Raw genomic sequence first — 25,529 nt, forward strand, 5'->3', positions numbered from 1 at the left:
TATACAACTTCTTTAATACAATAAATTCTAACACCGTTATGTACAGAAATGTGATGTGGATAATTGATGTGGACACAAGATTGAATGATAATAGATTGATGTTAACACAACAGATGACGTTGAAGTATGACGCCTTATGATGTACACATTGGATTAAATAGGATTAACAAGGCATGACAGTAAAACGTCACAGTGTTTGGTATGGGCACGTTAACTGAAAGCCAGTATTTAGATGAGAAGGATTAAGACATAAATAATGCACAATGTCAAAGAGATTAAGAATGTTTAGTGATGAGCTCATGGCAGGCTGTAGGGATGTAATAACCTTGATGACTCTTATGTTTAACGATCTTGTATGTGGTATGATTTTTGGTGAGTATGTTGACGTTATTCCAATTGATGTCGTGGCCTGGATATGATAAAAGATGACAAATTTGGAGTCTTCTGTACAGAAGTTTAATTCTTATTGGGAGAGGCATTGACGTGTCTCCAATCTCACGCCATCAAACAGCTCTATGTGATCAGGTATAGCCATCCATCAAATCAGCCGACTTCTTAAACACAAACCAACACTGTTCAAGAGAGGGAACAAAGGATCCACAACAATGTCAAAGCAAACAGCAGACTTTTAACAAGACCAGATAATTCCTTCGGTGCAGTTTACCTCATCATATATACATGAATGTGGTGAATGTTATGTTGGAGACACATCAAGGCCATGTCAATAAGAATGATGTACCTCCTTCGGTGCAGTTTACCTCATCATATATACATGAATGTGGTGAATGTTATGTTGGAGACACATCAAGGCCATGTCAATAAGAATGAAGGTACATCTAACCTTTGAAAGGACGAAAGACTCCAAATTCGCCATCAACAGAGTACAAAGTTTGAACATCTCAAGGGCCAGCCATGGGCTCATCTCTAAACAATCTTAGTCTCTTAAAACCTCTTTGGTCATACCTACCTGGGTTGTGAGTCAAGACATGATGAGGTCGTTCTGCGTCGATGTCGTATTGGCCACAGTCCGTTTACTCGCGAATAGAACAGGTGAGGACGAACCTCCTACATGTAAGTGTATCTCTTGTGATGAAAGGTTCAAGCATATTATGACTTTCACAATATCAAACAGTAAATCTGAAAAGATCTGTTTTCTCGAGAGGGCGGGCATCTCACCCGAAGCCACTTGAAAGCCATTGGTCTGTATCATAAATTTGTAATATGTATGTGAATAACAAATTGCTTGGTGTTTTTTTTTTCAATTTGGCGTGATTCTGTTATCAACAGTCAGATTGAATGCTTTGCCCAGGACGTTAAATGTTAAAGCTTCGAAAATTATTGTCCCTCTGTGTGACATGTAATTCCTATCACTCACTCACTCACTTAACACTGACCGTGATCAATGAAAATGTTCAGTGGCACCCAGATTTACTTCCGTCAATACATGTTAAAGCTTTCAATTTTGATAGTTAGTGTTCCCTTTCCTTCCTGGACTATCCAGTGTATATTTCAATTCTATTATCATGTCATGAATAAACTGTATCCATTCGTTATCATATTGTGTCATCATCTTCATCTTTTTTTCAATTTTTTATCTTGACATCCCAATTGATACCAATCACTGGATTGTCTGATCCAGACTCGATTATTTACAGACCGCCGTCATATAGCTGGAATATTGCTGAGTGCGGCGTTAAACAACAAACCAACCAACCAACCCTCTCTCCGCAGCTTTAACCCGCGTCAACTTGTTTCACTGTGTACTCATCTTTCCACAAGGTGTAGGGTGATGATACTTTGCTGGAGACTCCTAACAACAACCATTCCCTTCTGTTTGAAGTTAAGTTTGGTTTCCACGATAACAATACGTGAAAACCTGTCTGTCAATGTATGCTTATTGCCCAATGTATGCAGCTAATTAGGTGGCATATAGTGGCAGGCACTGGTGCGGTGGGAAACAAACAAAACAAATGCCTTCTGAAGTTAACTGAGAAAACAACGTATGAAATGCTGGACTTCCTCATTGATAACATCTACGTAATATTTTGGGGTAGGACATTTAGGCAAAAAGTAGGCATCCCAATGGGCACCAATTGGGCCCCCCTTCTTGCAGATCTGTTTCTTTATGCATATGAATCGGAATTTCTGTTCGGAATGGCAAAGTCAAAACAAGGTAATTTGGCAAAGAAGTTTCACTTAAGCTTCAGGTATATCGACGGTCTGATGTCGTTCAATAATAATCAAATAGCCAATTCCCTTCCACTGATTTACCCACCTGAACAAGAAATAAAGGAGACTAGTGAGACCGCCTCATCCGTTTCATATTTAGACCTTTGCATAAAGATTCAGAGTGACAAAACACTCTCCGCAAGACAGTATGACAAGATGGATGACATCGGTTTTCCAATAGTAAACTTTCCCTTCACGTCGAGCAATATTCCAGCAGCTCCAGCCTTAGGTGTTTACATTTCACAACCTTTGAGATACAAGCACGCTCTTTCTTCGAAGATTTCAAAGAGCGTCATACGACTCTTGCTCAGAAGTTGTTTGATTGAGGTTACAACATTCAAGGCCTCATCAGTAACTTTCAAAAAGTGTTATGGTAGATACATGGAGGACATTTCCGAATTTGACGCATCAGTGACTAAAATGATGTCCGATGCAATTCCCTATTGTGACTTGTACCATATGTTCCCGTGTTGTTTTTTCAGGCGAACAATTGACTTGCCTTTGTGTGTGTTTGTGACAGATGCCACCGTTTGGCAGGATACGCTCGCCGTTTTGCGAACACCTGGTATCATTACTATTTGATAGTGATTCATAAACACCTGCTCCTGATACTGTATGAATCGTACAATCGATTCTGCTTTATACAGAGATTTCTATTGGATATGGAAAGGGTTTTGTCACTTTATTTGTTTATATTACCTTTAAAGAGAATGGCTTACACGTTTGCTGGTAAATAGAAATGTTAAAATGTATTATCACGGGAGTGTCTGTTGGTTGTCTGTCGTATGGTTGTCGGCATGCTGATGAATTGTGATGAATCGTCTGCAAGCACGAGACAGAAACTGTGACCAATCATTAAAGGTACACCACATCTCCGGAACCTAGTATTAAAATCATAGTATGCAGGGGCGGTTGGGTAGCCTAGTGGTTCAAGCGTTCGCTCGTCACGCCGAAGACCCGGGTTCGATTCCCGACATGGGTACAATGTGTGAAGCCGATTTCTGGTGTCCCCCGCCGTGATATTGCTGGAATATTGCTAAAAGCGGCGTAAAACCATACTCACTCACTCACTCATAGTATGCATATCACAACGCGTTTCTATTGTGAAACAAAGCACATAGAGACATATTTCACTTTTATACGAAATATTAAACATCACTGCTTCTTTTTGCTTTTGTAAAAGCTATTATTGTCATTAGATAAAGAATATACACATGGCATAATGAAATACAGACAGAAGAATCACGTCAATATCTCATTATCGAAAGCTCATATGTACAGAACGTCATCAACAGAGAATATTCAACCTTAAACAGATTCCATCTGGCGTGGAATGTCAAAAGCATAGTATGCATATGGCAACAAGTTTTCATAGTTCACACATACATTGCTTTTTATGAAACATTTATTTATTCATCACTGCTTCCGTTTGTTTTTGTTAATGAAATTATGGTTATTAGATACTGAACATAAAACATGAAATACAAACATTAGAGGTAGGCCAATATGTCATCGATATCTCATTAATATAGAACGACAGAGAATATTCAGTCTCGATTATCTGCCGAAACAGATTCCATTTGGTGTAAAAGCCAAAATGTTAGCAAACAAAGTTGTGAAAATTATATCATTGGATCACTGAAAAGTGATATCATTACTTGAAAGCAAAACTTGACACCTTCCAATTCCTAAAGAAGTGTAATAAAAGATGGTCAAAATGGTCCACCACATCCACTCCAAATGAAGACATCTGTGATGTGTGAAGTTCAGAGAAAGAAATATTACTATAAATACGCTTAAAGTTTTATAGCTTCTATAATGGCATGATTGTTGTCCGTCCATCAACCGTCTCTGAGAGATGACACTTCGTCGTCGTACTCAAAAGACCTACTGATTTTTTCATGACGAAAGACAATATTGACTGTGATATATTATGTTCGAGTATTTAAGTACTTGAAAATAAAAGTATTTCACCTGACCGTGCTGCAACGGACAAATCGTCTGACAACTACGGGAGAAAGCTGTGAAACTTATGTAAGAATACTGGAATTAATTATCGCTAATAGCCGTCTCGGCTGTGATAAGAAACACGGGAAGTTAACCTGTAAGTGGACAGTGGACTATTGTATAGCTTCGGCAGAAACCTTTAACCTTTCACCAGGGTGATTTCGACACTGTTTTCTCCCTGAGTAATTTGTGGTGTGTCCATTTCACTGAACTATACCCCTGTCGACCCCTTAAGTACAAATACATGTGTCAGTTCGGGGATGATCCCACGTTCAACTGTAAATAAATTTGACAATGTTCTATGTGATACATTTGTAAATAATATTGACAAAACCGTTTTAGTTGATCTATGTAAAGAAACTGAAAATGTTGATGTTGAAAATGCAAATGCTTGTGTAACCTCACTATGTACAGGAATAAGTACCATCGTAGGATGTCACCTTTGGAAGTAGAAAAGCCAAATTAAGACCGAGAGGAAATAGTAGTAAGCACAGACCCTGGTTTAACTTAAATTGTGGAGCTATGAGACGTAATTATCACAAGTCTAATCGTACTTATGGACGTAATAACTCTCACGAAATTCGATCTAATCTTCTGAATGCCAGTAAAACTTACAGCAAAACAATCTTTCAACTCATTTAGCCTCAATTGTGTTGAAAAGTTGCGCTCTACACAAGATAGAGATCAAAACGTTTTGGAATGTATTAAAATCATTTGATAATAGTAATAAAAAGGATGAAGTAGATATAAATAAGTTATTCACTCATTTTAGAGATCTAAATGAGAGACAAGCTGCAGATTGCGATAATGTGTTTGTCCTGAGGGACTTGTTACCGAATGATGAGTTAGACTTTGCAATTACTCGTGACGAAATCATTTCTGCAGTCCCTGGTCTTAAAACTAACAAAGCTTGTAGATTAGATAATATATGTAACGAGTATATCAAAGCTTCTATTCACCTCATGTTGCCTGCTTATGTAACATTGTTTAACTTAATCTGTTAGAGTGGTATCTTACCTGAAACCTAGCTTGTTGGCATGATTAAGCCCATTTTCAAAAACAAAGGCGATCCTGGGGGCCCAGATAGCTATATTTATAAGTATGCGTTATAAGTTGTTTGGGTAAATTTTCACCTCTATTTTGAATAACCGACTACGAACCTCCTCTGACCATGTTGGCCTAATTGGCCAAGCCAAAGTCGGGTTCAGGAAAACCTATTCAACTGCTGATAATATATATATTTTAAAAGCATTCGTCGATGTATACTTAAACTTTAATAAGAGGCTGTATTGTGTTTTTGTTTATTTTAGAAAGGCCTTCGATACGGTTTGGCGTTATGGCCTATGATATGTTATCAATAACAAATACAAACACATAAAATCATGTGTTTCTTATAACGGGACTGTCAATGAATTCTTTCCATGTAACATTGGAGTCGGGCAAGGCGAAAGCTTATCACCATTTCTCTTTGTCCTTTATCTAAATGACATTGAGTCATATAATGACGTTATTGGTCTTCAAAAAGTAAATGATTGAGTTCTAAACAAAATTGGAAGTTTTATTAAGCTATTGGTTATTCGTTACGCGGATGATACAGTTTGAATGTCTGAGACACCTTCCGACCTGAAACTATGTTTAAAAATATTTGAAAATTATTGTAATAATTGGTAACTCAAGGTGAACACCTTTGCAAAGTACAGGTGTGAATCACATTTAGCTGTCTCAGGAATTTCCCAGTATACAATTGATAAAGGCTTACGTCAAAACTGTCCTCATAGATCAATTTTTACAAAGTTGGAGAAGTAAAGTTAATTCCTCAAAAGGACACTATTATAATTTATATAACAATATCCTCTCAAAAGAAGACTATTTATTGTATTTACCTTATAATTTACGCACTTGGCTTACTAGAATCACAACCTCAAAACACCTACGCCCAATTAGAACTGGTAGATGCTATAACCTTAATAGGGAAGATAGACTTTGCTCTCTCTGTTAAATTAAATTAGTGATGAATTTCAATTTATACTAGAATGCCATGAATTGGACCATTTCTTCTTCTTCTTCTTCTTCTTCTTCTTCTTCTTCTTCCAATGCTGGCATCAAGCAGTGTCATGATATTCAATGTAAGAGAAGACATAAATAACATATAAAACAAATCTTATTTTTGAGTCAGATACGGATATTTGATACCACACTATTTTATTACCATATTTTAATATAAATTACTAATGTTTTTATATCGAAAACCATATGGTTTTGAGGCTGTATCAAAATTGTTGTTTGGATTCTGAACCTGTTTTATTCAATAATAGTTTGTGAACATAACTGACTCTTGTATTCTGACGTTGGAACGGTGAGAATAAATAATTCAATACAATAACAGCAGTGGAAATAAGTCTTATAAATATATAATTATTGGAATTCTATTACTATAGATCGACAATACTATATGTTTCTCAGTCATGTGAAAGATTCCTTTTTTTCCATTCAAAACATATTATACTCAGGAAAATATAATAACATGAAAGGGATGTGTGAACATACAATTCATCATCTAAATATAAACCTCTTTTATCACATATTTTTGCACAGACAAATGATTTACAAACAATAGTTAAAGTTAATCTTTTCCTCAAGCCAGACGCCAGCTGTCGTTAAATTTTCAAATTTAGCCAAGGTAAATGTATCTATTATAATCATATTTAATCACACATTTCTTACTGTTATTTTATAAATTTAAACAAGCGAACTAACAATTTCACTTGACTTCCATAATGACAAGACGGATCGGTGGAGATCTTCAAAACATGAGTGTTTAATGAAATGAAAACGTAGATTCTTACTTTGGGTAAATACATGTAGCTGTACCTCTTCCGGATGTTCCAACAGAAAATGAATCGTAACACCTAAACATGTGGCAAATTGTCTCTATTTGCGGCAAAAAATAAACTAAGCATAGTTTATCTAAGTACAATGGAAGAGGATAACACCATTGGATTACCAGACTTTGTAATGTACTACACACAGACACAAGTGTTTGTAAATATTATGCAATACATTACATATGTGGTTTCAATTGCGATCATGTTAATGCAGTCAATTATGTATGATCAGTACATGAATTATAATGTGAGGTGCTCCAACAGAACATAAATTGTGGTTTACGAAGTTACGAAATCTACGTCTTATTTCATCAAATATATGGCACGATCACTTTAAAACCTAATAAAGTGTATTATTTGTATGATATATTGCCTTCAACCTACTTCAGTTGAAATATAGCATCGAAATTTAAGACCATTACGCCTTTGAAATTCTTTCAATTCAAACTTAAGAATACTTTTATACTGTTATAGGTGATATCTCCAGAGGAACATTTATGTCACGAAGACCACTTCTGTGTATGTCACTCAGCTGAAGTTTAAATAAATATTGGCTTTTTCGATATCAGTTAAACATTTGACAACTCATTTGACAACTTCTCTAGAAATGAACGATAAAATAATACATAAAGAACAGACTCCTAAACGTTTAGGACTAATTCTTAGACATGACTAAATGATACTGCAAAAATGTTATACACCTGAATATTTGTTGTAGGAAAGTGGTGGCTATATTAGTGGACAGTGGAATCAATAATTAATCTGCAGGTCCTAAATGGCAATTATAACTTGTTCAATGGCTTTCTAAATATTACTTCATTAATTAGTACTTGACAAACCTTTCGGGACCACCATCCCTGCAATGCATTCTGTAAGACATGACAAACTGAATTCCATTTGCAAGTCAACAGGAAACATTGATCCAAATACATATTCCTCCGCTTGGTTTCAGCTCCGTCTATCTGTGCCATTAGCAGATCTATTTCGTTTATGGGCGGCTGGCTATTTTATCGGGATAATAAATATATTCACTTTGAAAGGACAATACCCAAACAATAAATACGGTTATAACTGTTAGCCCATTGCTTGTGTTAATTACCGATTAAATTCACAACGCTCATGCAGCATGATAATATTAAAGACAAAGTGACTCCATGCAAATATACAATGAGAAGTTAGATAAAATATATGCACGGGCCATCACTGTATAATCACAGCCTAAAGACTAGCCAGAGATTAACAGACCAGAAATGTGTAATAAAGAGCAACGTATACAATATTTACATACTGAACTTTCATCTTATATAGCCCCAAAATATGTGAAAATATAAAACGAAAAACTATTTGACGAAACCACAGAACTCATTTCGACACCCCTCCATTACCAGTGAATATCTCCATAATTTTACGAAAATACCTATTTTTCAGAAGCATACAAACACCGTTCCAATAGTACAAATATACCATTTACACGTATATATTATTAACATGTTTGACTTTAAATTTGAAACAATATTGTATTTCGTCAAAAGAAATCTCATACAATACTTAGTTAGAAATAATCGTAACCGTGTTCAAACAAACTAGTCTGTCTGTCTGAACCCGAACTAAACGTCACTTATAGTTCCCTTCAGATGTTGACAACAGCGATGTGTGCGTAGATCACCCGTACAGCATGGTCCCTAGTATGGTGATCTACCTTCAATTGCTGGCGATCTATAGCCCGTTTTTACAACGTATTGTTCTCGTAAGTAATAGCTTTTTATGGTCACATACATGTACTAGTTTTAAAAACCAATTGATATCTGTGATAACTCTAGTAATTTTACTGTCCTTTGCTGACAGGTTTTTATTGTCTAAATTAATGTTGTTTTTATGTATAAATTGCTTAGTCACGATATGGCTGAAATATTGCCGATGTGACTTTAAATATTAACTCACTCACCCACTCACTCACTCACCCGTACAGCTTACGAGAGTATGACATTTTCCCTCAGGACTGTATGCTCGCAGTGCTCAGGCATACCTTAAACTTGAGGAGCTATTCACATAAGACGTTAAATTTCGAGTGTCATTGAAAAGACATGAAATCGTATTTCAATCTTTAAAAACGCTTCCTTTTAACGCGATGTATTCGGATCGCGAGCTGATTTGTATTTCGGACAGGACGCGAGTGACGACCGGCGATGACACCAGCATTATTTGTATTGACAAACGGGAACATATCGAAGTTGTTGTAAATTTTAATTCTTTGAAATGTGGCAACTTTACACATGCTTATACCACATAAAGTAGCACATAAATATGAAACCTTGACTATTTAATTTTGATGTTGATTATTTGCATCAAACACTCACTGTTGATATGTTGTGCTGTCACAATACCAACCAATTCAACACTGAACACAATGGGTTGTAACAAATCATGTTTTATGCATGCTAATAACCCTGAGGCGTTCATCACTTTGATACATTCCAAATCTGATCACAGATACTGCATTAAAGCAAGAGTAATGAGTTTATGTGTTATTGTGGATAACGAAAATGGCTCAGAGCAATTTGACGACCCTTCTCTGAAGTGTCAAAATCAAGAATGACCCCCTACGCAGGAGGAATTGGTCCACGTGCAATGCTTCGGGTGTATTGGGACGTTTGGGTTTATTTCCGAAACCTTTAAGTCTCAGCCAGTCGTTTTACGACTGATTATAACATTTTCATATATACTGAACAGCATTGAAAACGCACAAGCAATAAATCTTGAAATATTACAAAAACGACTTGAGCAATGATCGATTTTGATTAGAACAGACATAGACGGATTATTAAGAAAGACGACAAAGGAAACAGGAATACCACACAGTAATTACAATTACGTCATCGGTGTAAGGAAGACACACGGGGTTAAAATGAAAAGTCAGTTTCTGGTATGTCCGCCATTGACAGCAACGCAGGCCATGAAACGTCTTCTCATTGATCGAATAATTCTGCGAATAGTGTTCTGGGGCATTCCCGTCTTGACGTAGTGTATCTTCAAGTTCTATCAGATTCTGTACTTGCGGACGACGTGAGAGGCGTTGACCCAGGTAGTCCCATAGATGTTCAATTGGCTATAGATCGGGTGACAGGGCTGGCCATGGAAGCAGAGGCACATTATTGTTCGCTAGGTACTGTGTTGAAACACGTGCTGTGTGCGCTCTTGCATTATCTTGCTGGAAGGTGTGCATATCCTGGTGCTGAGAAAGAATGGGATGACGTGATTTGCCAATATGTTATTCCTGTAGTAAAGGGCATTAACTCTTCCACGACAAACATGGAGCTCTGTTCGATGGTTATGACTGATGCCGCCCCACACCATGACACTCCCTCCCTCTTGTGTCAGTACCCTTTACGTCTGCAGCAACAAGTGATGTGGCTTTTAAAAGTCTGTCTTTTATAGCCCTATTCTGCATGCTTCTCGTGAAACAAAACACGTTTTCCATGGATCAAATGTCAGTGGCTTGTAACAGAGCAGTTCCAGTCAGTTCATGTCTCAGACCTCAAAAATTCAAGTATAACAAGGTGAGATGAGATCAGGTGGGTGAGACTTTCGCCCGTATCTATAAGTAAATGGATTGAGCGGAAGTACATACATTTAAAACTTTTTGGTCTTTTCTCTGTATAATGTGTGAAATACAAATGGTGCCTCTCTTGTATTACACCTTTTTCGTCAGCAAAGCACAGATATTATCGGCCGGTAACGTTAGACTGTTAGACTTAAGATTTAACAACACATATAAGTCTTTATCCTTTGATTTAGACATGGTTAGCGTGGATTATGGCCTCTTGTTTGTGCTATTTGTATGCATGTATATTAACATTTTCATCCACATAGTCATGACAGTATGTAACATTAAACTATGTTCGTGTACAAATCCATTCCACAATATCACAACATGATATTCTTCCATAACTTGTGCTTTCATATCAGTGGGATCTATCTGTTATTTATCAAAATCTAATTTGATGTGAAGATTGTATTGGGTAACACGTCAATAATTTTCGTGTTTTCATTACATTACCTCAAAAGAGAATGGCTTGCCTGTTTGGTGTTTTCTCGTCACAAAAGAAGATATTTCTTCTGTGGTGTTGCCGTACATACTGTCCTTATTGAGGTAGGTGGCACAATAACCATAATGATAACATGGACAAAACTACTATTTTAAACTCCAGCATTAGCTTGGGACCAAGACGTGGTCAGAAAACAAGAATATATTACAACTGGTGTCAAAATGGCCTCTCACACTATCCAAATGACATCTCAGAGGAGCGTGTTTCTTACTATATCTTTAAAATATGCATTCTGGTTGTGTCATATACATGGTACGTAAATTTGACTGACCTGTATTTAGCTTTACCGTTGCAACCAGTACAACAAAACTATCCCATTGGATATTTGCCAAGGTCGGGAATAGATAGTGATTCATGGACACATGCTTATCATATAGTCGGAATCATACAATGATTTGTCCTATGTACATGTATATGATCAAATATGTGCTGGAGGCATGGGTGGCCTAGCCTTCTATGGCGCCGCAATTCGCTGTGCATTGTGGGTTAGAATCCAGATTCGCCCCGCTAATAATTCAAGGTTTTTGAGCACCACATATATATCTGTGCTCGTGGATTTCACCACAGTGGTATAGCCCCAAGACCTGCTTTGACCTACCATCACTTCCAGCTTTCCTCCCACACTAAGCCGACATGTCGTGATATAAGTGCAATAATGTTCAAATAGGCGTTAAACTAAACTCAGGAGAAAATTATGTTTAATGCAGCAGCATATAGATATCATGACCGAGTGTTGCCAAGTTACACTGGAAGAGAACTGCATGAGGAGTGACACAGAATTGCAACATCAGCCAGGTCACACGCTTTATCCACCCCAACGGATTCTACGACAAGCATGGGACACTGCCCCGATATTGCCACTATTCAGGATCACGCGTTGCCAAGGTCTTAATGAACATATAATTGTGGATGCTCATGAATCTGATGCATTCAAGAGACAGTAACTGTGACAATTCATTAAAGGTCCAACGCATCTCCAAAACTCAGTATCAAAAGCACAGTATGCATAACACGTTTCCGTAGTGAAACAAAGCACACATGCTGACATATTTCACGAAATAGTAATCATCACTGCTTCTGTTTGGTTTCGTAAATGATATCATTTGGTACTATATAAAGAACATAAACATGAAATAATGAAACACAGACTTTAGAATTCTGCCAGGATGTCATCAACAGAGAATAATCCATCCGAAACGGATTCCATCTGGTGTAACATGCAAAATACTAGCGACAAAAGTGGTGAAAAGTATATGATTGGATCACTGAAAAGCATATCATGATAACACCTTCGTATTGTTAAGGATATAAACTGGGCGGCAAAAGAAAGTATAGGTCGAGTGCCATGAACGAGAAAAAAATAACAAGAAGAGGTTTTGTTGTGAATTATAATATAATCTAGGGAGGGGTAACAAATGATTGATCAACCACAGTTTGAATGAAATTGTGCAATCACAGGTAAACAATGGTGGGGTAAGAAATTTCATTTTCAAAAGTTGTCTGAAATGTCACCAAAAAATTGTCAGACACACTACAAGTTCATTGTCGACACAGTTGCCTTCTATAGCGTGTATGACATCCAGCTGCATGCTGTGATACGCCGCCTCATCGATGACGTCAGTCTTCTGATGACGTGGACTGGAATCCGTTGCCACTCGTTTCTCAGGGCCTGCTGCAATTCATGTCTGTTGACGGGAGGTTGATGACGTGCTCTAATCTGTCTGTCAAGATGGTCCCACAGATGTTCAATTGGATTCATATAGAGTGAGTGGGCAGGCCAGGGCAAAACGTCAACGTTCTGCTGGTTAAGAAAGTTCCGAGTCAGTCTTGCAGTAATGTCTTGAAACAATGTCCCCTGCTGTTGGTTTTGTAAGAACGGAAGCACAACTGGCTGCAACACTTGGTCTCTGTACTGCACAGCGTTCAGGTTTTTCTGTATAATCACCAAATCAGTCTTCTGATCTCCACAAATACCGCCACACACCATGACACAAACGTTCCCCTCTGCGTCGATAAACCCGTTCTCTGCCGTCATTTCGAAACAAGTTAAACCGACGTTCATCAGTAAACAACACTCGACGCCAATGTCGATGTTGAGCAGTCAATACCATTCCTCCGAAAGGACGATACGCTCGGATTCCAGCAGCACGAAGTAGTCGTAGTACTGTACGTTGGCTAATGGGATGTCCCAAAGCTGTTGCTGCCGTCGCCGCCGCGGTTACGAATCTGTTTCGCAGGTGAATGAGCCGTATCTGACCGTCTTCCAGTGGTGTTGTCACTCGGGGTCGTCCGGTTCTAGGCCTGTCCTGTGTCCTCCCTGTCTGCCTGTACCGTTGAATCAGCCTGGCTACTGTCAATGGTGTACAACCAAACCTTCTGGCAATTTGGAACTGTGTTGCCCCCATTTCGCTCTCTCTCTCTCTCTCTCTCTCTCTCTCTCTCTCTCTCTCTCTCTCTCTCTCTCTCTCTCTCTCTCTCTCTCTCTCTCTCTCTCTCTCTCTCTGCTCCTGTGACAGTCGTGGCATTTCTTTTGTGTGCTTTCATCACGTGTGGTCATACCCTGCAGACGAACGCATGTATACAGCTAACATGCACGTGCAGTTTATGCCATAGGCGTGAAACCTGTTTCACCATTTTTTTGTCACCGCACGAGCGCCGTCAAAGGTGGCGCGTTCGGGTGAGGTGTTTTTGGTTCCTGTTCCTGGGCAGTCATATTCCCAATACCCACTTTCCACTAGTTATCGCTGTCTTTTTTATGAAAATTACAAATTGCCAACCTATACTTTCTTTTGCCGCTTAGTTTATAATAAAAGATAGTTAAAATGGTCGACCTCCTCCAGTCCAGAAGAGGGGGCACGGGTGGCCCAGTCGTCTAAGGCTGTGCAGAGTTGCGTCCCTTGGGCACGCCAGAAATCTACGATTGTGGTTCCCGATTCGCCCCTATTATGTTTCTAGATATGTCTGCACCATACCCGAGCTCGTGGGTTTCACCAAAGTGGTAAACGTCTCAGACTTGCATCACTTCGGGCTTTCCTCCCATATTAAGCTGACACGCCGCGATAAAACTGGAATACTGTTTAAAGCGGCGTTATACTCACTCACTCCCTCCATTCCAGACGAGAGCATCTGTCATCTGCGAAATTCAGAGATAGAAAAGTTTTACTTATGCGAATTGCGTACGAAGTACGTGCATGTTGAGGTGCTTACTTTTGTTATAGTCCTTAAATGACAATTTACACAATAACCCAACAAATTAGACATCATATGGCTTTGTTCTTGACTGAAACATTTCCAAACTACAACTGAACAACCTATTCCTCCACTTACACCATTAAAACGTTTCCGGTCAAAGGTAGGGGATATTCACAAATAACTTAGAGAGAATTGAAAGAGATATATTAGTTTCTGGTGTGGTTGTATGGTAACAATAAACGAATTTACGACAAAGTCGGTAGTTAAGTATAACAGTAGATGTTATGGCTGCTAGCTATCTTGAAGGACGATGGGGGTAAGATGGGAAATCTGACGTTTTTGGATCAGTTGTGGGTTATATCACCACGATTTGTCAAACATGCATTCACTCGAACAGGCATACTGCGTATGAGTCTCCCAATGGCGATTTAGGGAGTCTACCCACTCCTCTTGCAGCGTCCTGCCAAGTTCAGCCAACATGGTCGGCAGCCAATGACCTTGACGCACACGTCTCCCTTTCATGCCCTAGACGTGTTCAATGGGAGTAGGGTCTGGGCTTATTGCTGGCCATGGTATTCTATGGATGTTGTGCTGCTTGAAATGAGATTTGACGATTCGTGCACAGTGAGCACTGGGATTGTCGTACTGAAAGACAAATTAAACGTCATCTATTTACAATCGGTATGTTTATAAGCTTATACATGTATAACCATACTCTTGATCTTATGGCAGATGAAGGTCCTTCAGTTTCTCCGACACAACATCCTCCTCATCTCTACACTTCTCGCTGTTGTACTGGGAATTGTTGCTGGGATGGTGTGCCGGCCCCTCAAGCCGTCCTCTGACACTATTCATCTTGTGCAGTTTCCTGGAGAGCTTTTCCTTCGTATGCTGAAGATGCTGATGCTGCCTCTGATAATAGCTAGTATCATTACAGGTGATGTTTCTACGTTCTTGTCATCATTATAGGATGAAAGGGGGAAAAGTGACCATAAGATAAATTGTTTACATAATAGGGCTATCCCTCAATGTTTCCAACCGGAGCTGTTTCCCATACAGCTAAGAATTGTAAAGTGTTATTTCATGGAAAATATTCATGGCATGGCCAGTGAGCGTATTATTCCAAGGACCTTATACCGTTATGGAGAAATCTATGTGATTCATCCTCAGCAGAATTGCGTCTCTGATTGGGTGCTGGAATCCGATGGAGGTCGTTAGGGATCCTTGATTCACAATGATTCACCTTAGTTTCTCAGCGCTAGCACCATGACCACATATGAGTTTCACGAAAGCAATATACGTTTAATATCTACGTGACAAAGGCATTCCTCCAATGTTAGTGACACATACTGGAATACCTGCACTACTTTTCTAAGCAACGATAAACCAAATTTACTTACACATTAACTCTTACAATTGCAAGAAACGATAAAGTCACATGTGTGTCTACCTGCGTTTCCCTTGTAACCAGTTATTTCAAATGTATATATGTGTATACATACATTTAATGTAACGTGTACGTCTCAGTAATATGTCTTTGCTAGTTCCTTTTGCAGCACTGACTGGATATAATATATAATATAAAAGCTCTTTTTGCGATGTAAACTATATCTGTATAACTATGAAGTGAATCTTATGCTGTCTCAAAGGTCTTGGGAATATGAAAGGATCATCTGCCGGAAGGATAGGTGTACTGTCTATGGTTTATTACGCAAGTACCTCTGTTGTGGCAACACTGGTTGGCTTGACAGTAGTCCTGACCATCAAACCTGGAGCTTACTCAGACTCGTCAACAGCCTATATATCACACAACAACGCCATGACGTCAACAACTGATATTTTTTTGGACTTGTTGAGGTAAGATATTTACGAGAAATAGGTACATGTCACATGTATACTAAAGGTGGTTACTAAAGAACAAGTGTATGTGTTATTTCAGACATATGGGTATACAATTGAACTCGCTGCAATTTGAACAAACATCTGACAGAGAATGCTATTTTAGAGTTGTCCTCGTTTTTTCTTACTTAATACATAGGACTATACGTATATATCACATGATCCATTACAAAATCTGTACCTAACAAAGATGTATCAAAACAAAAATCATTCATACCAACATACCAACCTCAGTTGTGAGAATGATCATTGGACCAAAAATGTCTGTGGGATAAATCTATCCCAGAAAGACATCCACGAGTTCTTTGATGCAACACCTTGGTTTGAATACAACATTAAGGAGGGCCAATACATGTGCTGGTAACGTTAGAATTGTGAATGTAATCGTTCCATATACGTGTATTTGTTAAGTTTCTTATCCTTTAAGCTGGTTGGTCTTGCTTCTTACACCATGAAAATATCCTACGGTTTAAACATTAAAATCAATTCGAAACCACGTTCACTCATACATTATTCCTTAGGAACATAGTGCCAGACAACATAGTTGCTGCAACATCCCAACACTCAAGCACTGTGACAAGGACAGAGGATGGTGGCAGCTTCAGTTATGATTTCTTGAATGATACTGAAAATTCTACAGAAGTCAACATGACAAATCAACTATCTTCAACAAGAAAAACACAGCTGGTTGATGGTGCAAATATCTTAGGTATTCTTAATGATCAAACAACATGTACAGAGAGTCCCAAATCCGTTTTTGGGAAGTGGAATGCACAAGTTCACATTGGAGAATGTCATGGAAAGTTGCATGCCACCAATGTTTAACCCATTCACTTTTACATTTAATAACAGGAACATATCATTATCAGAAATATATTTTGACACGACTGGAACTCCTTTTTGTTTGCTCACAACTCAACTTTAATTGAAGTATTTCGGTGCACTTAAAAGTAACTATTCTGGAAATTGAGAGATATATTTGTCGCTGTCGCCGTGGAATTTCTACCCTATAAACTTATCAGCAGATTGGTCGGCAATGTGTGAGGCTCCATGAACCTAGATTGCTGAAGTAATTGGTTACTGGCTTAACTTCCAAACCCAGATTTTGAAACACCCTGTCAAAGTCCAGATTTTAAAACAACATACTTATATATTTAGGTGTCGTATTTCAAAGCCTAGGTTTTGAAACATTTCATTTCAAACCTAAGGTTTCAAAAGCCCTTTTCATTTCTAAACCTTATTTTTGGCTTTAAAGAGATTAATCCAAAGTCTGACTTTAAACCCACTAATTAAGGTGGTCAAATAAATGATTTCTCACGTTCACAGTTTTCGTATGTGTTGTGTTCAGTTTGAGATTGCCCTTCAGATGCCTTCAAAATAGTAGTGACCTCCTGGCCACCAGCCTTGATCACGTCCGGGATCACAGCCTTTGCCTCGCTCGAAGCACTTTTTGTTTCCACTTTCGGTTTCTTCACGACAATCAGGTCAGATACAGCAGTCATCTGGGCATCATCACACGTGCCTTTTGCAGACGCGAAATGCATCGTTTCTGTGGCACAGTAACGCTTCAACAATAAATCATGTTTGTTCGCATGCAAGTCGTTCCTTCAAATCTGAATAATTACGAAGCATTGCTGAAGGGACCGTCGTTTTGCTTGTTATCCCTTGTAGATTGGCCTACGGTGCCCTGTAACATGTTACAAAACGGCAGTTCTTCTCAAGCCAAAGATTACTGAAATGGTAAAATCGGACAGGTATAATAGTGTTTTCACAATTGAGGTATAATCGAACACACTCAATCTACCAAGATTTCAAAGAGCGTCATACATCTCTTGCTCAGAAGTCGTCTGACAAACATTTAAGGCCTCAGTCAAAGCTTTCAAAAAGTGTTGTTGTTATTTCCAAATTTGACATATTTGTGACAAAAATTATGTCCGACGCAGTTCCCTAATTTCACCATATGTTCGCGTGCTTTTTTAGGTGAACAATTTACAATGTGTTTGTGACGGGGGCCGCCCGAGGGGCAGGATACCCTCACCTATTCGCAAACACCTGGTTGGTTGGTTTGTTGTTTAACGCCGCACTCAGCAATATTCCAGCTATATGACGGCGGTCTGTAAATAATCGAGTCTGGACCAGACAATCCAGTGATTGACATCATGCGCATCGATCCACGCATTTGGGATCGATGACATGCATCAACCAAGTCAGCGAGCCTGACCACCCGTTATCGTTAGTCACCTTTTACGACAAACATAGTCGCCTTTTACGGCAAGCATGGGTTGCTGAAGACCTATTCTTACCCGGATCTTCCCGGGTCGCAAACAAATGGTATCATCAATATTTGAAAGTGATTCATAAACCCATGCTCATGTTATAGTCGGGATCGTCGCTTTTATTAATACGCGCATGTGCCGATAGTACAGAATGAATGACCCGCACTACCTCGTGCTGAACATTTCCTCACTATACTGTCGGTTGAGGAAGGGTTGCATTTGATTGATATGTATATATTGACAGTAGCAGTGACCTAAGTTTAACTAGCTACACTAATGTTCAGATCCAAATTAAATCCTGTTTTATCCTTTCGCAATCAATGTGCACATGGACGGCCATTCGGAAATCAGTAAATGTCTGACAATGTCGTTTGTCATGGGTATATCATGGGTATTATGTGTGATGTTCTTTAATTCCCTAATATTCTCCTTACAGGAGTACTTATGTACTGCATTGTTTTTGGTGTGACTCTCAGCCAACTCGGTCGTAGTGGAACAGTGGTGACAGAGTTCTTTACTGTCATCAATACCGTCACCCTAAAAATGATCAGACTTGTTATGTGGTGAGTAGACTCAACTTCAACTGACATCTCAACATTACATGTAACCTTTCACACCTGATATGTTCTTCATGTGGCACAGTATTATTTAAAGGTTTTCGGATTTATCTGTAAATATACAGGTCCGTCATATTACTCATTTGGTCCCGGGAAAAGTAACATACAAATAAAATTGGTGACAGTACATTATTTATTTAGAAAAGGTTTAATGGAGGATGCAAACTGCCGATGTGGCAGCAATGAATGTCCATGCTAGCTGCATGTGGGTCAGGCTCAAAGACTTGGTTGATTGCATGCCATTCTAAATAAACAGCGCAGCTCATATTATCAACCACTGATGTACAGGCACTCGTGAAAATGTTCTAATATTGCTGAAATCGGAGTAAGACAACAACACAATCACCGAATCTGTTTATTCAATCCAAATTAGTCAACATTTTTTTATGTTCCAGGTATTCACCGTTTGGCATACTGTTTCTCATCATGGGCCAGATAATGTCCACAACTGACATGACGGAGACTGGACAAACACTGGCTATCTACATTGCAACTGAGTTGGCCGGATTGGCAATCCATTCACTGGTGGTCCTTCCAGGCTTGTATTTCATCCTGACAAGAAAAAACCCATTTGCCATATACCTCAAAATAGTGCAAGCTCTTCTGACAGCCTTTGCAACTGCCTCCAGGTATAACTTCCCCAGCTACATCTTAACTCGGTTTATCTTTCAGTTACATGGCTATGGTTTTATCTGATTTGACTGCCGCCACTTCTGCCGGTTATGTTTCTCATGTCTACAATGCTAATGTTTTGGGCATAAGAGGTTGTGGTTACACTTTCTCAGAAAGTATCAAAATATTTATCACCAAACTGTGTACTTACCTTTCCTTGGACGAGGCACATAGTGTATTCATGCAGAACATATATTTATTGTGCAATGTTAACTGTTGCTCAAGTTATTGAATGGCTCAGTTGTTTATAAACGTACGCGTCTGTGAAATAACATCTGTAGCACAGCATCCCCGATGACGAAGCTGACAACTTCGAACGGAAATGCATATCTATATAATTCAAGATAGTGTGCACTGATCAGAAAAGGACTTGTATCGAACGTGAGTCTCAGCCTCATGTACATAATTACTTTGTCTGCTTGCAGTGCTGCCACGCTGCCGGTGACCATGCAGTGCGTCGAGGAGCGGATGAAGATAGACACACGAATTTCCCGTTTCGTCCTCCCAGCAGGAGCCACAGTCAACATGGACGGCGGTGCTGTGTATGCTGCCATTGCGCCTGTGTTCATAGCACAGTACAATGGAGTCAGCCTGTCATTTGGAGATGTAATAATTGTTAGGTATGTTCATGACCCTGTAACACTGACAAAAGTTTGAAAGTTGTTTTATTTACCAAACGTCTTTTGGTGTCTTCTTTATCATAGTAATAGTCCATATTGACATTCATATGGCACCATAAGCCACATAGCTTCCACCTCTACCATCCTGACTCCCACAATCAACATGGACGCCGGTGCTGTGTATGCTGCCATTGGGCCTGTGTTCATAGCACAGTACAATGGAGTCAGCCTGTCATTTGGAGATGTAATAGTTGTAAGGTATGTTGATGAGCTGAAACAGTTAGTTCCAAGGTAAATGGTGAAAGGTGAACAGACAAAAGTCCGCTCGAGAAGTACTATACTTAATAGTCATTTGAGATGTCATAATTGCAACAGTTAAAACATCGAAATATTTGTTCCAGTTTAACAGCTATTCTCAGCAGTGTTGGAACTGCTGGTGTGCCAGGTGCGGGTTTAGCTGTCCTGCTGCTTGTCCTTAAATCTGTTGGACTCCCGGATCGAGGCGTCTCGTTCCTGATCACGGTAGAATGGCTGTTGTGAGTTATCCTCACTTTAATATCCCTATAGGCAATAACTACGTTTAATCTAATTGTTACTGCGAACCCTTAAAGTGAGCATATTGATGTGAATAGAGGGTGAACAGTTACTGGTTTCCTTTAGTGTAACTAAAAAGAAATTTTATATATGTCAGATCTCGTATAACTTGAGGGGAAATAGTTGATATCTTGTTTTACTGTAACTAAATTATTTTTTCGATAGATCTCAGAGATTGTATGACTTGTCTACTTCATTCTGTTGATGAATCAAAATGTTTCAATATTCGCAATACATGAGATATTATTATGTTCAACTGGTTTGCTTGGCATAGCCTCGATAATATACACGTCCCTTTGTTACAGTTGGAATACTGTCTACTAAGGCATAAACGATATTTACTCTCTCATAGACACTCTCTCATTCTCTTTCTCCAGAGATAGAACTCGCACCATGGTAAATGTGGCTAGTGATTGCCTGGTCGTAGGAGTTGTCTCCCGTTACACGAATCTTCCTCCACGTGACCAGTCAGAGACACAAAGTGAGCCGCTACGTGAGGAGCAGGTGATGCTCGAGAGTGAACTGGTGTGAGGCCATCGCGGCCCATTTCTCTTTTCATTTTTTTATTGTGAACAATGCTTGATAGGTCAAATTTAATTTAGAGTAAGGGAAACACAAAATACATTTAACAATTTCTGGATTTCCGAAAGATGCACTTCAATTTGTATTCTATGTGTCAAATATTGTAGCTCAGCCGTGTAACCTTTATTAATTAGGTAATAAAAATGTGTTGACTTTATTGTGATGAGTGATTGTGTGTTCTTGAAAACACTATGCCACCAACTCATTTCTCCTGAGCACAAAAGACAAACCCAATCCACTTTCATTATCCAGTGTTTATTTCAATTGTGTTGGTATGAATAACCTGCATCTATTCGTTACCTCATAGATGTAGCTTCCTCCTGTATGCACATATATGCGCTTGCGTCTTCAATGCATGCAACATATTTTAGAAATGCATAATTGTATTTTCACAGGCAAATGTGGCATCATATTTCAGTGGTTCCCTCTATGTTGACATGGCACGTAACTCACAAGTGAATGCTGCAACTAAACCTGCTCTTGACACACAAATATTTCCACTTCTTATCCGAGACAGTGTTGTTAGCCAGAATTGAAACCTGATGCAAAGAGGTAGGACACCCAAGGAGGCATCAATAACCTTGATGAATGTAAACCAAAAACAGGTTATGCTTACTTGGAGTGTCAGTCAAGACATGATAAGGATATTCTGCGACGATCGACGCCTCAGTCGCGTTATGTGCCAACAACTGACCTCCTAAATTGTACCTTGTAATGAAGAAATTTTCATTTTGAAGCATATGATCTGAAAGATCTATTTTCCTTTCTTTGCTTTCTGGTTTCATTAAAACTATTTGAAAGAATATTGGTCTGTGTCATCACTTCAGAAAAGGAGCCACAAGACTCACCTGAATTATGAATTGATAAGAGCATGACGTGTTCATTTACTGCCACATATAAGTTATGTGACTATTATGCTTACTTGAACAAGTTTATTCATTTAGTCCAGCAGTATCGGTGAAGACAATATTTAAGAGCATGTTATTTCCATAACATATCACGAGCCTGAACATATAAGAAACAGAATCTCTGCACTTGTGCACAGCAAATGTAATTCAAGATTTACAAATCGAATGCAGTTTCCACTAAATCAATAAATGCGCTACCGTGTCTCTGGTCTATAACAAAGGTAACAGGTGGACCACAGGGACCTTTGTGTAGGAGAGTGAGGCCCATCTTTAAATGAGATTTGATTGCCGAAGTAATCAACAAATTTCTTTGACAAGCCTAGTAAGCCATATATGCCAAGATAGTTTGCACCTGTTTCAATCTATTTTGTCCATGACATCATTTTAACTTTTGTGAAAGCAAGCATTACCCTGTAAAGATGTAAAGGTTGAATCACAGCCAGTGTCATGACATAGCAAAAATGGAAACTATCTGTTAGGTCCCACTTCTACCTCTACAGACATGTGTAGGTCCCAATTCTACCTACACATACATCTCTGCCAAACGTGGAGATCCCCGGGATATGTAATACTTCCGCATTTTTAACAGCTGACATGATCAAATACATTCGCTTGTTTAAAATCAGTGAAATTGGGCAGTTTTTCGATATTCAAATGGAAAGTATAGGCGACCCATGATCATGTATTTTCCATGTTGTACTGTTTTCATCTGCATTTAAGACAATTAACGCTTCATGAAAACGTCCAAAGTCATCATTTTGACACATCTTAACCTTACCATGTATTAAGAGTTATCGAAACTCCCATACATGCAATTGTTGACATGAACATATTGTAACCCTCATTCTTTGTGGAGAAAGCTGACAATTGCCATAATGATTTGAAATTGTTCTCTTCAATTCAAAAATAAATTATGTAGAACCAACGGTTATCATATCTTGTCATTTCAATCCTTTTTTCAAATAGGGTAGAGTACATTGTTTCAATTTGTTAATACATATGACCGCCATGGTTCACTCATTCACTCGTCCATTGCAAATAATGATCAAAACCACAATCAGTATTTATAGGTTTGCTGGGCACAAATGCTTACGAGTGAAAAAAGAAAGCATAATCCACCAAATGTGTCTTTGGAATATCCTTGACAAATTAAATATAATTTTGTAAATCCCTGTCCGAAGTCAAGATAGAGTGGGTGGTACTACAAGGAACAAATCCGGTATTAGCTAATGACTTGTTGAAACGCCTCATACAGCCTATATGATTTTTGGTTTGTGAGCACAAAACCCATGCTCCTGGGTTTGACCAAAATGAAAAACGTCTAAACCCTGCTTCGCGTTAAAATGTTTCCAATATTTCGCTCCCATGATAGAACTGAAGAATGCTGCTGAGAAAAGGTAAAACCCCAAACCTACCTGCCCCAAAATAGCAGTGTCCACTTTGAAGCTTCAATCGTCATACTGACGCATTGAATCAAATGTTTTATGTCAATTACAGGGATCAATCAACAAAATATTTTTTTTTGAAAATATAGTATAATACAATCATACAAGCTTACTCCACCATGACCACATTGGCATCAAACACAAGACGCTTATGATTTGACAGCCCAGGTATGATAATAGGGTTCCTTGCCCCTGTATAATTTAAAGAAATTGATGAAACTTTTTAAAATCTCATAAAGGTTATTAGATGTGGACATATATATAATTATTATATTTTGTTCATTTTCTTTGGGTTCAAGAAGGCCCGTATACCTCGCCCTCGTCATAGGATCAAGAGAGAAGCCTAAAAATGGCCCTCGACTGACAATTCTTATCCAAATAATTTTCGTTTGTATCCTACTACCGACATGCTTGCGAAATTCAAGTCAACAGCCCCATAAGGTCGAGATTTTTTTTCATACATTATTTTATTGCTTTCCAATTATCCTGCTAACCTGCTAACATTGTAGGGATTGACGGAGGGAAGATATTATATCCTGGGTACGATGTCTAATCCTTCTCTGGTATGATTAAATATTATGGGTATTTTTTGCTTTATATTATACATATTCTACACTACATCCAGATAAAATACTGCAATTCCCTCGAGTCTGATTCCACGCGAAATAATAGAAAGGCTTCCTTAAAGTCATAATGTCACCAATGTAGGCACGAAGAAGGCATTCCCATGGGCATCAATTGTGCTCCCCTTCTTGCTGTTCTGGTTCTTCATGCACATGAATCAGAATTTCTGCTCGGTTTGTCAAAGTGAAAACAAAATTTGGCCAGGAAGTTTAACTTAAGCTTCAGGTGTATCGATGATCTGATATCGTTCAATAACCATCAAATAGCTATTTCCCTTGCATTGATTGACCTACCTGATCAAGAAATAAAAGAGATCAGTGAGGCCGCCTCATTACTATATCTAAGCATAAAGATTCAGAGTGACAAAATACGCTCCACAAGGCTGTATGACGAGAGGGATGACTTCAATTTTCCAAAAGACAACTTTCCCTTTATGTCGAACAATATGTCAACAGCTCCAGCCTTAACTGTTACTTTTCATAACTTCAGTGGTACAGTCGAACATGCTCTTTCCACCATTCTATGCCTCAGTGACGCTTTTAAAATGTAATATGATAGAGACGTGAAGGATGGGACATATGCAAATTTGAAGCATCAGCATATTTTTTCTTGTACCATAATTATGTTCCCGTGTTGTTTCAGGTGAATAATTGACTTGCCTTTGCATGTGTTTGTGTCGGGTGCTACCTTGGGGCAGTATCTGGTTACCTTAAAGCGAACACCTGGTATCAACACTATTTGATAGTGATTCATGGGTTTAGTCGGAATCGTGCAACGGACTAATGGTGAACATGATATATGTGTTATCATTACCTTGAGAATGAATGATTTCCTAAGATTATTGAAGGGACTTTGTCGCATTTCTTCACCTGG

The 25,529-nt window shown here is 38.7% G+C and overlaps 1 protein-coding gene across 1 annotated transcript; it reads left to right on the forward strand.

Annotated features, from left to right (window-relative positions):
• The first annotated feature begins 14,729 nt into the window (after positions 1–14,729).
• Positions 14,730–21,628, forward strand: LOC124127666 (excitatory amino acid transporter-like). Its single transcript, XM_048384329.1, has 9 exons — positions 14,730–14,735; positions 15,152–15,356; positions 16,069–16,276; positions 16,840–17,027; positions 19,031–19,157; positions 19,607–19,840; positions 20,309–20,503; positions 20,905–21,039; positions 21,475–21,628. The coding sequence occupies exons 1-9, from the start codon at positions 14,730–14,732 to the stop codon at positions 21,626–21,628; spliced, it is 1,452 nt and encodes a 483-aa protein (XP_048240286.1).
• Positions 21,629–25,529: the final 3,901 nt, after the last annotated feature.

This window comes from Haliotis rufescens, unplaced genomic scaffold (assembly GCF_023055435.1).
Source record: "Haliotis rufescens isolate VD_foot unplaced genomic scaffold, xgHalRufe1.0.p SCAF_5, whole genome shotgun sequence".
Classification (NCBI taxonomy): domain Eukaryota; kingdom Metazoa; phylum Mollusca; class Gastropoda; order Lepetellida; family Haliotidae; genus Haliotis; species Haliotis rufescens.